At 52.9% G+C, this 14,199-nt stretch overlaps 2 protein-coding genes across 5 annotated transcripts in view; both read left to right on the forward strand.

Annotated features, from left to right (window-relative positions):
* The window catches only part of MARCHF2 (membrane associated ring-CH-type finger 2), a 47,036-nt gene extending 42,351 nt beyond the window's left edge, over positions 1–4,685 (forward strand). For 3 of the 4 annotated variants that reach the window (XM_054049831.1, XM_054049832.1, XM_054049830.1), the window contains exon 5: positions 1,511–4,685. In XM_054049831.1, the coding sequence (XP_053905806.1) occupies positions 1,511–1,669 (159 nt within the window). In that variant the 3' untranslated portion in view covers positions 1,670–4,685. The remainder of the gene's footprint in view (positions 1–1,510) is intronic. The other variant, XR_008447212.1, reaches the window with a different exon arrangement.
* A 2,217-nt stretch (positions 4,686–6,902) lies between these two features.
* On the forward strand, positions 6,903–13,027 carry LOC104064660 (E3 ubiquitin-protein ligase TRIM11). The gene is made up of 7 exons (XM_054050164.1): positions 6,903–8,112; positions 9,355–9,450; positions 10,091–10,315; positions 10,514–10,536; positions 11,146–11,261; positions 12,218–12,277; positions 12,502–13,027. The coding sequence occupies exons 1-7, from the start codon at positions 7,861–7,863 to the stop codon at positions 13,017–13,019; spliced, it is 1,290 nt and encodes a 429-aa protein (XP_053906139.1). The 5' UTR covers positions 6,903–7,860; the 3' UTR covers positions 13,020–13,027.
* The last annotated feature ends 1,172 nt before the right edge of the window (positions 13,028–14,199 follow it).

A 14,199-nucleotide genomic window follows, 5' to 3' on the forward strand; every position in this document is an offset into this window, starting at 1 on the left:
TCCTTGAGGTCTGCACCGCTGGCTCCCCATTCACATGCTGTGAAAACAACAAAGTGCTTTATTCCCACATTTGTCTCTCTGCAACAGGAAAAAGGGGAGTGCACAGATACTTAAGCTAAGTTACCTCAATGCTGTGGCACAGCTCTGTTTCTCATAACAGCTATCTGCAACCTATTCAAAAGTAGTAGGAATGCTGACTTTTCCTTGTCGGATCCTTTCCTAGTATGTCCTCCTTGCCAGCTCAGTGTTTCCTGTGCTTTTACAAAGTCTGAAAGCTTGGGTTTGATGAGTGCCTGACTGGATTCAGGATTTTACTTCCTTACTCATAATTTCTAGGAAAATAAATAGGGGAAAATACATGCTGGGTTTATTCTTTCCTTAAGAAATTCTAGAAGAGTTTAATTTCCAAGCTGAGGAATTCGCAGGAGCTGTGGGAGCATCTGTAGTGGTGGTTAGGAATGCAGGAGGACAGAGCAAAGGAGTCCAGAGGGAAGTGCAGCTCCCAGCTCCCCCTTGCTGGGCTGCTCTGAAACTGCAGGGCTGGCTCCTGCCTCTGGGCGAGGCTGGGCAGGTCCCCTCCAGCTCTCCATCCCCACCAGCCTTCCATCCCCTCCTGTCTCCATCTGGCTGGACAGGACTCGCAGGCCATAGTGCAGTCGGAAAAAATTAGTCCAGCTGATGTCGTGGAATCATTAAGGTTGGAAAACACCTCTAAGATCATCAAGTCCAACCATCATGTCGTGCCTTCGCAGACCAAGGAAAGAAGGCTCTGGCAAAGGGCAGAGAAGATCCACCAGGAGCTGTGGTACTGCCCAGGAGGCCCTTTTGCTGTGCCATGGTCAGCCTGGTGTTACCAGCAATTAATTGATTCCTTATCAGACGCTTGGGACAAGCCCAAGGACCAAGTGATACGATGAGAGGAAATAGCCTCAAGTTGCACCAGGAGAGGTTTAGGCTGGATATTAAGAGGAATTTCTTTACTGAAAGAGTAGTGAAGCCTTGGCAGAGGCTGTCCAAGGGAAGTTGTGGCTGCCCCATCCCTGGAGGCCAGGTTGGATGGGCCTTGGGCAGCCTGAGCCAGAGGGATGTCCCTGCCCACGGCAGGGGTTGGAACTGGATGATCTTTAAGATCCCTTCCAACCCAAACTATTCTATGATTCTTTGCCCAGGGCAGGGGTGGAGTCCCTATCCCTGCAGGGGTTCAAAAGCATGTAGATGTGGCACTTGGGGACATGGTTTAGTGGATATGTTGGTATCGTGTTGATGGTTGTGCCTGATGATCTTAGAGGTCTTTTCCAACCTGAACGATTCTGCGATTATATGACATGGAGCACCCCAACCCGCTCAGGGTCAGTGCTCTCTCTGTTGGCCGAGGGTGCTAGTGGGTTGACAAGGAACATGCAGAGAGCACGTAGAGGGCGGATGGGTGACTGCATCTCACCAGCCCTCTATGGCTCCGTCTTTTATGAAGGGAGGTTGGTAATCAGACCGATGTGATATCACCCGGCAGGTCTCGTTCCGCTACCACTGCCAGCTGTACTCAGAGTGGCGAAGGACCAACCAGAAAGTCCGCTTGATGATTCCCGCCTCACGAAGCCCTCACCCCGTGCCCCACTCCCTCCTCTCTGCCAAGCTCATGAAGAAGACTGCGGATGAAACCACCGTCTGAGCTGTCCCTCGGCCGCTGCGCCGCGGAGCTGCTGGGGCAGAGCTGCCCTTCGGGGCCGGCAGCAGCAAAGAGGTGCCCTCGCGCACACAAGAAACACGGACGCTGTGGAGGCACTGGAAAACAATCATCCCACCCGAAGGGACTTTGCGGTCAGCACGTACTTTATACTATGGCAAACAGACTGATAATCAACGTCTGTCATGTGAAATGGCCCAGATGAGCCAGGTGGCAGAACAAGCCTGTCTGCAGGGACACTTTCCTATAACTAAACACCATATGTGGAAAATATCTCCCTATATATATATATATATATCTATATATAATATTATTTTTTAATGGCCATGCATATTGTGTTTCAGTCCTTTTGCGTTTATGTTCTAAGCTTCAGTATAGAAGCTGGCAGCCTGATCTCATTCCGAGGTTAAATCTATGCCTTTTCTCCAAATGAGCGTATAAAGAACACTTTTCTTTGACCGTTCTTGAAAGTCCCCTTCTCCTTTGCACTATATTGGTTTTGATAATACTGCAGCAGCCTTTCCCGTTACTCTTTGGCCTCTCTCGTGGTGTTTCTGTCCTTTTAGAAGGTTGTGTGTTTTTAAGAACTCTTATAATCCCAGAAGGAGTAAAATGATGTCATAGCAAATGGAGACATTTTGTAAAGTACTGTAATTTTGAGAATTTCGAAAGAAGTTTCAACATGAGATCTTTTCCTGTGCAGACGTGATCTCACAGAACGCTTTCCTTGCAGATCCTGGCTCATCCCCAGGACTCGGACGCACTCAGCTCTTGGTCTGTCTCGCAAAGGTAGACGGAGGATCTGAGGGGGGAAGCGATGCTCGTACTGGCTAAACCCACCATTGCCTTTTGCCTTTAAAAGACTCCGAAAGGAGCTTTCCTGACCCCAGGAGGTGAGAGTTGAGTCCCTTTGCTGATGTCCTTTCACCATCTTGAGGCTGGACCTCTCATAGTATCAGTTGCGCACAGACCTTCGGGGACGGGCCGTGCTCCGCAGCCGCTTGGCAGGATGCGGGTGGGCTTGCCTGTCCCCAGGTACTTTATTTGCACATTCCTCGGCAGCAGACAGAGGAGCTACTGGGATTTGGTTCATCCCTGAAAGCCCTGCCTGCTTGTTGTGTTCTCAAGTGCAACACCCCAAGTTCACTGGTTCCCTAAGAGCGGGCTCTGGGTCCCTTCTTCTGCGAGGCCAATGTTCCTCCTCCTTCATCCACCCATGTTCCCAGCACATCCAGCTAATATTCCTCTCTGTCTTGGAGTACCCAGTCTGCCAAAGGTCTCCCCAAGTTGGCTTTAGTCCTCACCTTTCCGCTGCCTCCCCTCACTGGGTGATGCCCCTGCTTGGTGCTGTGCTTTCCTGAGCCCTGCGAGTGGAGCGGGCCGTAAGGATGCTGGCGTTGGCCCTGTCCCGCTGCACGCTCCAGCTGCTTGGCGTGAGCCTTGGCTCTTGCTCCTGCCATGGTGAGGGGAGATAGCAGGGAGGAGGCAGGCACCAAGGTGCCCGTGTCCTTGCAGGGGGTGGTGGCCGTCACGCACCGTCCCTCCGCTTCTTTGCTGAACCCAAGCGGATCAATCCGACGCCCTGGTAGACTGAAACCTGTGATTTCTTGCATTCAAAGCACCGTGTGCCATTTCTTCCTCTTCTTCAGCTGCAAAACAGGATGCTTTTCTTTACATGGCCCCTGCTCCCTGACCTGGAAGTCACAGTGCCATGAGCAGCAGGATGTCCTGTCCCTTCTGGTGGGATTCCTCCAGCCCTGGACCCTGCTCTATGTCTCCTCTCCTCCTTTGTCTCCTGTCCTCTGGGTTCTCGTGCAATTCACTGATATCCTGGATTCTTGCAGCAGCCCCTGTGGGCTGCTCTGAGCATGTCTGTTCTGAGCATGAGGGTTTCGTTTGATCACAGGGTGAACGTCTTCTGCCACAGCTGAGCTGTGCATCTCTGCTTCTCCCTCTCTGCCCTCCTCCCTGCCTGTCTCTTCCCTTCTGCCACAAATCCCTGGACACCTTCCCTTTTCCCTGTGTGGGGATGATGTTCCTGGTGCTCCTGGAGGCTGGCAGTGCACAGAGGTTTCTCCAGCACGGCTCAGTTATGGTCCCTGCCCTGCAGGAGCATCCTGCATCATAGAACCCCCAGGCTGGAAAAGATCATTAAGTCGAACCGTACCTGTCCGCTACTAAATCATATCTCTAAGCGCTTCCTCTACCCATCTTATAATTCCCTCCAGGGATGGGGACTCAACCACCTCCCTGGGCAGCCATTCCAGTGCTTGATAAATCTTTCCATGAAGAAGTTTTTCCTAGCGTCCAATCTGAACCTGCCCTGGCGCAGCTCAAGGCCATGATCAACGCTGCTCTTGCAGAGTTGCTCCCATGCCCGCACTGCCTCCTTCTGCATCCCTTTTCCCTTGGCAGTGAGCGCTGCGCCACCGCTCTGTGCCTTGTGCTGGGTACCCCTTCCTCCAGCCCTTTCCCAACAAACCCCATCTCACCAGGATATTCCCACTGAAGGAAGCTTTGGGGGTTTAGCTCAACCTTCTCAGTCCTGGCTGCCTCTCAGGAGCTTGGTCTTGCGATGTGCCTAGTTCTGGCAGGTAACAAAGGACATGCACTCCCGCGCCACAGTCCCCCATAGGGATGGAATGGAGCCAGTGTTTAGGAAACCCACTGCTGACCCAAATGTGCAACTGTGAAAGCCAGAAGTCCTTTGCAGGGCGTAGCCGGGGCCTGGCCCTGTGCTGCTGCACGGCCACGGCTTCGTTCTCAGCTTCGTTGTCTTTATTGTAGTTGCCAATAATTGGAGTTGTTGCATGTGCCCCTGCAAAAACCCAATAGCGATTCTCTGAGTCTTCTCCTCCTTCCCAGAGGAGATGTTCAGCTCGTGGATGTGGGAAATCAGTGTCTCTGACCCGCCACGTTCCAGTGTCATGGGGAAACGGGCTGTGCAATTATGTAAATAAAAGTGAGACAAACCTTGAGCTGTTGTCTTGTTACTGGAGGAGATGGGAGGGCTGGAAGAGCCTGAGCTGCTCCGTGTCCTGGCTTCCCCACGGAGCTCTGGGCAGCGTTCCTGACCTGCCTCCAGGAGAGCTGGTGGAAGGTTTTGTGTTTGGGCAAAACCCAGGGCTTTTTATCGTTTTGGGGCAGGTTTGTCTGCTCACAGAAAACTCCCTGGTATGGGCTGGGCAAGATGTTTGGGCCAAGGGAATCCTTTTGGCCTCTCCGGAGGGTGGTGTTGGGGTGCACGGAGCAATCCCAGTGCTCCCGGGATGCAGCTCTGCGGGGGCTCTGCTGCTGCGGGTGGTGCCCCAGTGAGTTGCCTGAGCAGTCTGCCCCGTTCTCTTGGGAGAGTGGGTTGGAAATGATTACGCTGTGTATTAAAAGTGCCGCTCATGACATTGCAAAAATGTTGTTTGGATTTGTTTCCAAGGCCTTAGCTTTGGCCAAGGCAAGCTGGAAACGTTGGGCAATAAAGAGGGCTGTGGACTTGTTTATATTAGAAGAAAGATTATTCCTGGGGAGAAGGCTCAGCCCCATCCTGACTGGGGGAAGAGTGGCTGGAGAGCTGCACAGAGGAGAAGGACCTGGGGGTGTTGGTTGACAACCGACTGAACATGAGCCAGCAGTGGGCCAGGTGGCCAAGAAGACCAATGGAATCTTGGCTTGTATCAGAAATGGGGTCACCAGCAGGGCCAGGGAGGTGATTCTCCCTCTGGACTCAGCACTGGTGAGACTGCACCTCGAGTACTGTGTTCAGTTCTGGGCCCCTCACCACAAGAAGGATGTTGAGGCTCTGGAGTGTGTCCAGAGAAGAGCAACGAAGCTGGTGAGGGGCTGGAGAATGTCTGACGAGGAGCGGCTGAGAGAGCTGGGGTTGTTTAGCCTGGAGAAGAGGAGGCTGAGGGGAGACCTTATTGCTCTCTACAACTACCTGAAAGGAGGTTGTGGAGAGGAGGGAGCTGGGCTCTTCTCCCCAGTGACAGGGGACAGGACAAGGGGGAATGGCCTCAAGCTCCGCCAGGGGAGGGTCAGGCTGGATGTCAGAAAAAAATTCTTCACGGAAAGGGTCATCGGGCACTGGTAGAGGCTGCCCAGGGAGGGGGTTGAGTCACCGGCAACGTGCACTCACAGCCCAGAAACCAACCATGTCCTGGGCTGCATCCAAAGCAGTGTGGCCAGCAGGGAGGGAGGGGATTCTGCCCCTCTGTTCCTCTCTTGTGAGACCTTATCTGGAATACTATGCCCAGTTCTGGAATCCTCAACATAAGAAGGAGTTGGAGCTATTGGAACAGGTCCAGAGGAGGCTACAAAGATGATCTGAGGGCTGGAGCACCTTCCACACAAGGACAGGCTGAGAGAGTTGGGGTTGTTCAGCCTGGAGAAGAGAAGGCTCTGAGGAGATCTTATAGTGACCTTCCAGTACCTGAAGGGGCTACAGGAAAGCTGGAGAGGGGCTGTTCATAAAGATTTGTGGTGATAGGACAAGGGGGAACGGGTAGGTACAAACTGGAGAGGGGCAGATTTAGTCTTGATATTAGGAAGAATTTCTTCCCCATGAGAGTGGTGAGACACCGGCCCAGGTTGCCCAGGGAAGCTGTGGCTGCCCCATCCCTGGAGGTGTTCAAGGCCAGGTTGGATGGGCCTTGGGCAGCCTGATCCAGTGGGATGTCCCTGCCCATGGCAGGGGGGTTGGAACTGGATGATCTTTAAGATCCCTTCCAACCCAAACTTCTATGATTCTATGACCCTTGCAGCATCCAGGGCCATGTCACCTCCAAGTGCTCGTTCCTAGGGAAGAGCAGCAGGGCCGCATATTGAGGACCAGGCAGATCAGATCCTGGCACTGCAAACCCAGCTGGAGAACGGGACCGGAGGGGAGGACATGGAGAGATAAATCTATCCTTAGAAGCAAACCTCCAAAGTGGTTGGGAGTGCATGCATGCAATTCCTTTGAGCAGATGCAAACTGTGAGCTATGAGAGGAAGATGTTAGAGAGTGCAAGGCTGGACCCAGGCCCTGGCAAGGAATCATAGAATCATAGAATCGTAGAATCACCAGGTTGGAAAGGACCCACTGGATCATCGAGTCCAACCATTCCTATCACTCTTAAACCATGTCCCTAAGCATCTCATCCACCTGTTCCTTGAACACCTCCAGGGAAGGTGACTCGACCCCCTCCCTGGGCAGCTGTTCCCGTGCCCGATGACTCAGGAGGCATTGACTGCTCTGGATTCAAGAGAGGAATCCCACTGAGGGAGGCTCTGCAGCATCTCAGGGGGGTTTTGCTCCTTTGTGGTTGTTTGAGGACGCAAGAGGGTTCTGGCCTCCACACCGTTATGGGTTAATACAACGAGCTCAATGCCTGAGATGGAAAATGTTTGCTTGGGATGACACTGGGAGAATTTTGCTCATGTGCCTGTCCCCCATTTAATGGGGAGGTGATAAATCCTTGCAGTGAAGGGCTTTCATCTAAGGAATACATTCACCCACATGGTCTGCTGAGAAACACGGGCACACAGAGAAGGGGTTCAAGCATCCAGGAAGGGGCAGGTTAACGAGGCAAGGAAACCTCTTTTAATATCTCCAAATCCCTGCAAAATGGCCTTCAGCGATGTGTGCTGATTCATGCAAACACTCAGCACTGCAGGTGGTTAAACTCATCCAAGCCGCTGCCTGAGTTCAAAATAAGGGGGAAAGAGGGGGAGCAAACAACACAAGCCAAAATCCTGGGATAATCTGGGCTGAGTGCAATCGCTCCCTGGACTAAGAACCACAGCGCTGGGTGGGAATTGGAGCACAAGGGGCAAAGTTGCTGGAAAACCAACTCCCTGAGGGCAAAGCAGAGGCAGGAGGAGCAGGAAAAGGGAGCTGCTCTGCCTAAAGGGGGTGTGAGAAGTGTGAGCAACGGAGGGAAATCTGGTCAGGACAGCAGGGCTCCGTTTGGGTTAAAGCTCTAAAGACCAGATGCTCTTTAACTTCAAAAAGGGCAGGATGGAAGGAGAGCTGGAGGCTGCGCTTCTGTGGCTGTGCTCCTCGCAGACCCGCAGCGGGGGCTCCCAGAGCCGCCCAGGGCTCCCAGAGTCCTCCTGACACCGCTTGGGTCTCATCCTGGCCGCTACGCTCACTCCGAGACCGAAAGCAAAACAGCCGGAGTGCCTCCGGCCCACGCCCCAGCCATGGCGGCAGCCAAGGAGCTGGAGGAGGAGGTGATTTGCTCCATTTGCCTAGATTTTTTCTGCTCTCCGGTGATGCTGGACTGCGGGCATAATTTCTGCCAAGACTGCATCTCCTCGTACTGGGCTGGGGCTGCCGCTCGCTCCTGCCCGCAGTGCCGGGACAGCTTCGCCGGTGGCGTCCTGCGGCCCAACCGCCCACTGGGCAACATCGCCGAGGGGCTGAGGCGGCTGGGTCCGACGTGGGGTGACGAGGTGAGGCACTGGGACCCCACTGTGCCGTCCCTCCCCCTCCCCTCCCCTCCCCTCCCCTCCCCTCCCCTCCCCTCCCCTCCCCTCCCCTCCCCTCCCCTCCCCTCCCCTCCCCTCCCCTCCCCTCCCCTCCCCTCTCCTCTCCTCTCCTCTCCTCTCCTCTCCTCTCCTCTCCTCTCCTCTCCTCTCCTCTCCTCTCCTCTCCTCTCCTCTCTCGTGTGTAACTGCACCCTCTGTACTTTGGGTTTCTGTTCTTTTAATCAATGTCATCCCATTCATAGAATCATAGAACAGTTTGGGTTGGAAGGGACCTTAAAGATCATCCAGATCCATCCCCCCTGCCATGGGCAGGGACATCCCACTGGCTCAGGCTGCCCAAGGCCCATCCAACCTGGCCTTGAACACCTCCAGGGATGGGGCAGACACAGCTTCCCTGGGCAACCTGGGCCGGTGTCCCACCACTCTCATGGGGAAGAAATTCTTCCTAATGTCCAGTCTAAATCTGCCCCTCCAGTTTATACCCATCCCCCCTCATCCTCTCCCCACAAGCCTTTATGAACAGCCCCTCTCCAGCTTTCCTGGAGCCCCTTCAGGTACTGGAAGGTCACTATAAGATCTCCTCAGAGCCTTCTCTTCTCCCTTCCAACCCAAACTATTCTATGATTCTAAGAAGGGATTTAATGAGAAGGTAGGGACAGATTATGGTGGTCATAGATGAGAGGATGAGAGGAAATCTCCTGAAGTTGCCCAGGGGAGGTTTAGATTGCATATTAGGAAAAAAATCATTACTGAAAGAGAGGTGAAGCATTGGCAGTGGTGGAGTCTTCATACCTGGAGGGGTTTGAAAAGTGTGTGGCCATGGCACTTGGTGACATGGTTTAGTAGGGATGGTTGGGCTGGGCTGATGATTGGACTGGATGAGCTTAGAGGATTTTTCCAACTTCAATGAATCTGGGATTCTATGATCAGGCACAGGGCTGGGTCAGGCAGTGCACTGACCAGCTCCGATTTACCCCTGACCAGGCCCTTTTGTACCCCTTTCTACCTGTTCCTCCTCGGTTCCTCGCCAGGCCCCTTCCCCTGCTTGTTCTTTCCCCACTTTTCACAGTCCCACCAACCCCTACGAGCATCCTGGACCCCACAGATCCAGAGCCTGACTCTGTGCCAGAGGCTGCTTGTGTCCAACTGTTCTATGGGCACGAAGCGTACGTGTGGGGAGATCCTAAAGGATATCTCTCCTTCCAGGAGCCAATACAGTCAGAGCTGGAGCGCCTCAGGAGAGAGAAAGGACAACTGGAGAAACAGGAAAGGAGGGAGCGATGGATGTGCCAGGACTGTCTGGTAGGTGTTTGGTTCTGCTGGGAAGAAGTTTGTCTGGGGAGGGTGAGGAAAGGTCGATGCTTGGCCTTTGGAGTTGGGGGACCAAGTGTTGTGTCCCGCTGTTGGTGCGTGATAAGCCCTCCTGAAAATCCCAGTCGTGCTCCACACTGAAAAGTAAAAACTGTGGATGCTTTTAGCAGAATCACAGGATGCCAGTTTGGAAACGACCTCGGGGATCATCTGGTCTAACTTTTTAGGTGATCTGTAGTTTAAACAAGATGGCCCAGAGCACTGTCAAGCTGAGCCTCACCAGTGTCAGAGCAGAGGAATCCACCACTGCCCTGGGGAAACGATTCTAATGTTTCACTGCTCGTGGGGAAAAATTTTCTCCCATAATCCAAGTGGAACCTCTCCAGGAACAACTTCTACCAGTCACCTCTCATCATTTCCATGTGATTCCATGTAAAAAGGGTCTCCATCCTCTTAGTAGACACCCTCCACGTAGTAACAAGGTCTCCCCTAAGCCTTCTCTTCTGAAGGCGGAACAAACCCAGTTCTCCCAGCCTTACTTCATATAGAAGGTTTCCCAGTCCTCTGATCATCTTAGTGTCCCTTTCCATGGTTCCACCTTCCCTTGAGAGGATTCTTTCTGCTCCTAAAGGAAAAAGTGAAGGTGGAGAGGCGGAAGATTGTGCCTGAATTTAAGCAGCTGCGACAGTACCTGGAGGAACAAGAATGCCTGTTGTTGGCTCGGCTGGGAGAGCTGGAGCAGCAGATTGCAACACGATTGAAGGACAATGCTGCTAAATTCTCCAAGCGGCTCATTTACCTGGATGGCCTGATCAAGGAGAAGGAGCGCCAGCTGCCAGGACTTCAGCCCCCGCAGGTGAGCTCTGCTGAAACACTACCGGGCAAACAGCACCGGAGACACCAGCAAGTCAGAACCGCTTGAGAAGTTGATCTTGCCTTGATTAACTCATTAACCTCCCCTTGCTGGGCTGTCTGTTCACCGGGCAAAGGGAATGTGAGGGATGCACCTGCTGGATAAGTAGCACTGAGCTTCTTTTTCCTTTCTCCCATCTAGGACGCTGGTGGTGTTCCGAGCAGGTATGTGCTGCTGTCTCCCTTACGCCACGCTGCTGCTTTGGGGTTGCAAAGGTTTCTGCCCCAGAACAAAGCTGGACACACCAGGGATACCAATTAATGCTCATATTTCAGTTTTCTGGAGGCTGATGAACCAGAATGCCTCTACCAAGAAGGTCTATCCTTGTGGAAACAGTCTGGGAGGACGTTTCATTTCTAAGGTCTGTGGTTGCAAGCCTGCTTGGCTTCTCTGTGCCCGATGTGACACTAAAGCCCGGAGAGCAGAACGCAGGGCCCTTGGCTCAGGGCTTCAGTGCTTGAGTGTGACACAAGTTTGCTCTGAAGAGACAGGGTGGGCAGGGTCACCAAAGCCATCACTCGTCAAAGAAGCACAACAGGCAACTAGAGCAGCAGGGTGGAGCAGTGGCTTAGCCATGCCGGGAGCGGGAACTCCATAAAATATCCTTAAAAACCCACAGAAACCAAACACACACCCAAAAAAAAATCAAAACAAAACTCAAAACCACTTTCTGGAGGGCATTGATTCAGCTCGAAAGTGCTCGCTAGAAACTGGCACTGGCAAGAGACTGAACTAAAGGAGGAATAGAAATGCTCTGGCTTCTGCAACTCCAGGTGTGAGAGGGCAAAATCCCAGCCAAAGGAGGGGGTGAGCCACGAACTGAAGAAGGAGCCTGGAAGCTGCTCAGAAAACGCTCCTGCGCTAGAGGGGATGACAAAGAAACCCCAAGGTACAAAGCAGGGATCCTGGGGGAGAACGGAGAAGCACCACAGGGGTGGAAAGAATGGGGTGTTCAATGCCTTGCAAAGAGAGATAGAGCTGAACACCCTTGTGTTGCACGTCCTGCCCTGAGGGTGTATTCGAGAGGTGCCCAGCCTAAGCCCCCTTAGGCTTGTTTCTTTTCCCTTTTTTTTTTTTTTTTCCTTTTTCCCTTCTCTCTTCATCTCCTTGTGCTGTCATTTCCCCCCAAAGAACAATCAATGTTAGCGCTGATTCACATCATCTGCCATGGAGCCCCCTAAGACGTTGCTGTGCCCATGAACTTGTTCCAACAGCTTTTGTGCAACACTTGGCTTCCATGGCTCTTTCTGCTCTAGATCTACTCCAGACCTGCTCTGAGGCTGGAAGCGGGTCATGGATGGGAACAAGTCCCAGATGCCACAATATGCCCAGAAGATCCTTAGCTCATGCTCTCCTAATAGGGAGGCTCATCCCCAAAGCAGCGGTTGAGGTGACTGTCAGGCAGACCTGGGCATTGTGCAGAGTGATTTAGGCTGGAATGGACCTCTGGGTGTCATCTACTCCAAACTTCTGCTTAAAGCAGGTACAGCCAGGTGGGATTGCTCTGTGTTTCCTCCCATTGAGTTCTGAATGCCTCTGAAGACGAAGATCCCCCAACTCCTCAAACCATCCTGGTGACTCTCTAGACAGGCTGCAGAATGTCGATGTCTGTCTTGTGCTAGGTAGCCCCAAATTCTATTTCGCTCCTGCTGCCTTAGGTTTCTTCCTTGCCGCTCCATCTGGAGAAGCTGGCAGTTGCAGCAGGCAGTGTGTGCTCTGGGGAGAGGAAGGGTGCAGCATCTCTGTCCACTTGCTCCCGGGAGTTGGGTTCCAAAAAGCACCTCCTGATGTTAGTGGTGTCATCCAGACATCAGAGGTGACCACCAGGCTCCATCTGTCTTTCAGATTCTCTGACAAGTGACGCAGGGGAGGCAGTGAAGGAATTGCAGGAAATGTACACAAAAGGTAAGTTCTGTTGGGAATCTCCTCAAGGGAACCCTGGTTGTGAGGGATGCAACACGTGTTTTTGGGGCCAGTGCATCTTCACATACCTTGGCTGAGCTGGTTCCCATTTTCAGCTGAGCACAGGTTTCCTCCCAAGCCAGGACCAAACATGGACCCAGCTTGGTGAAACTCTTCCCAGGCGTGATCTCTACTCCTCATTCTTTGACCTGTCCTCTCTCTTGCAGTGAACATCACTCTGGATCCAGACACAGCACAGCCCCGGCTCATCGTGTCGGAAGATCATAGAAGTGTGATGCAGGGAGCCACAAAGCAGAGCCAGCTCAACAAACCAGAGCAATTTGACCCATGGCCTTGTGTGCTGGGCTGTGAGGGATTTACCTCAGGGAGACCATGCTGGGAGGTGGAGGTGGGCTACGGGTCATGCTGGGCTATGGGGGTGGCCCTGGAGTCAGTGATGAGGAAGGGACCGCCTGACATGAGCCCAGAAGGGGGGATTTGGGCCGTGGGGCAATATAAGGGGAACTTCCTGGCTCTCACTTCCCCATCTCCCACCCCTATCCTCCACAGCGTGGTCCCCCGGCGCCTACGGATCTGTCTGGACTATGCAGGAGGGCAAGTGATGTTTGTTGATGTGGACAGTGAGGCTGTCATTTTTACTTTCCCACGAGCCGTGTTTGCCGGGGAGCGAATCTACCCCTGGTTCTGGGTGGGTCATAAGACACAGCTCAAGATGTGTCTATAGACCTGAGTAGGTGTGTCCCTCTGAGGTGGCTCTGCTGTAGCCACCCTGCCCTCCTGCTTCCTCATCTAGCTTCTTGGGGATTTCCACCTGCTTGCAAATCTTCTGCCGTCTCCATCTCCAAACCTTCTGCCATGAGCCTCAAGGGCTTTTGAACTCCTCTCTGTCTGCAGAGAGTAGGAATTGCTTTGATGGGAGCAGAGATCCACAGGCTTCCTCAGCCTTAGTCCTACCACAGTGGAGCAAGCTTAGAACAGGGCTCTGGGTGAAGAATGGCCACTTCATAGAATCATAGAATCATGGAATGGTTTTGGTTGAAAGGGACATCAAACCTCATTCAATTGCTACCCCAGCTGTGGGCAGGGACACCTCCTGCTGGATCCGGTTGCTCCAAGCCCCATCCAACCTGGCCTTGAACACCTCCAGGGATGGGGCTGCAACCACTGCTCTGGGCACCCTGTTCCAGGGCCTCCCCACCCTCACAACAAAACATTTCTTCCTGGTATCTCATCACAATCTCTCCTCTTTCAGCCTAAAACCATTCCCCTTTGTCCTATCCCTGAACTCCCTGATCAAGAGCCCCTCCCAGCTTTCTTGTTCTGAGTACTGGAAGGACACACTTCATTGTCGGGAACACACTTTATTGACAGGAAGAGACCGAGGGGCATGGCAGTGGCATCGGAGTGCGTAGGGATGGCGTGTTTGCCCTTGAGGAAGCAGGAGGGTGGGTGAGGAGGATGAGCCTTGCTCAGCAGCCCACCTGGCTGCGGTGACGCTCTGTAGCCCTGAAGCCTGGGCAGCCTCCATGCCTGAGTCCCTGTGGCTGGCCTGGTTCAAGTCGTGTTTGTTTGGGAATGCACAAGTAAATAGTCCTCCCTTTGGGAGACGCTGGGACAATTTACACCTAAATAATTTTGTGGGTGAAATTATAATCACTGCTCTTTAACAAATCAGTGTACCAAATAATTTGTCAAGGTTTCATTGTTCAATTTGTTTCTCTGGTTGTGATGAGGATCTTGGAAAGGAAATGTAGAGATTTAGATCTTGTCCGGCTGAAGAACTAACTGCAGGAATTTGCTGAAGCTTAGGAAGAGGCTGTAGGAATTGCTGGTTTGAGATTTGCCCAGTTGTGGGACTGCCAAGATTTGTGACATCGCATGGTAGAAACGAAAAATAGGAGTAA

This window comes from Cuculus canorus, chromosome 27 (genome assembly GCF_017976375.1).
Source record: "Cuculus canorus isolate bCucCan1 chromosome 27, bCucCan1.pri, whole genome shotgun sequence".
In the NCBI taxonomy this organism is placed as follows: domain Eukaryota; kingdom Metazoa; phylum Chordata; class Aves; order Cuculiformes; family Cuculidae; genus Cuculus; species Cuculus canorus.

Bases quoted from the DNA above. Each gene is read 5' to 3' on its own strand.
- LOC104064660 (XM_054050164.1), top strand. From the start codon at position 7,861: ATGGCGGCAGCCAAGGAGCTGGAGGAGGAGGTGATTTGCTCCATTTGC. The intron at 11,262-12,217 runs GTACAAAGCAGG...TCTGTCTTTCAG, and splicing joins GATGACAAAGAAACCCCAAG to ATTCTCTGACAAGTGACGCA. The intron at 12,278-12,501 runs GTAAGTTCTGTT...TCTCTCTTGCAG, and splicing joins GCAGGAAATGTACACAAAAG to TGAACATCACTCTGGATCCA.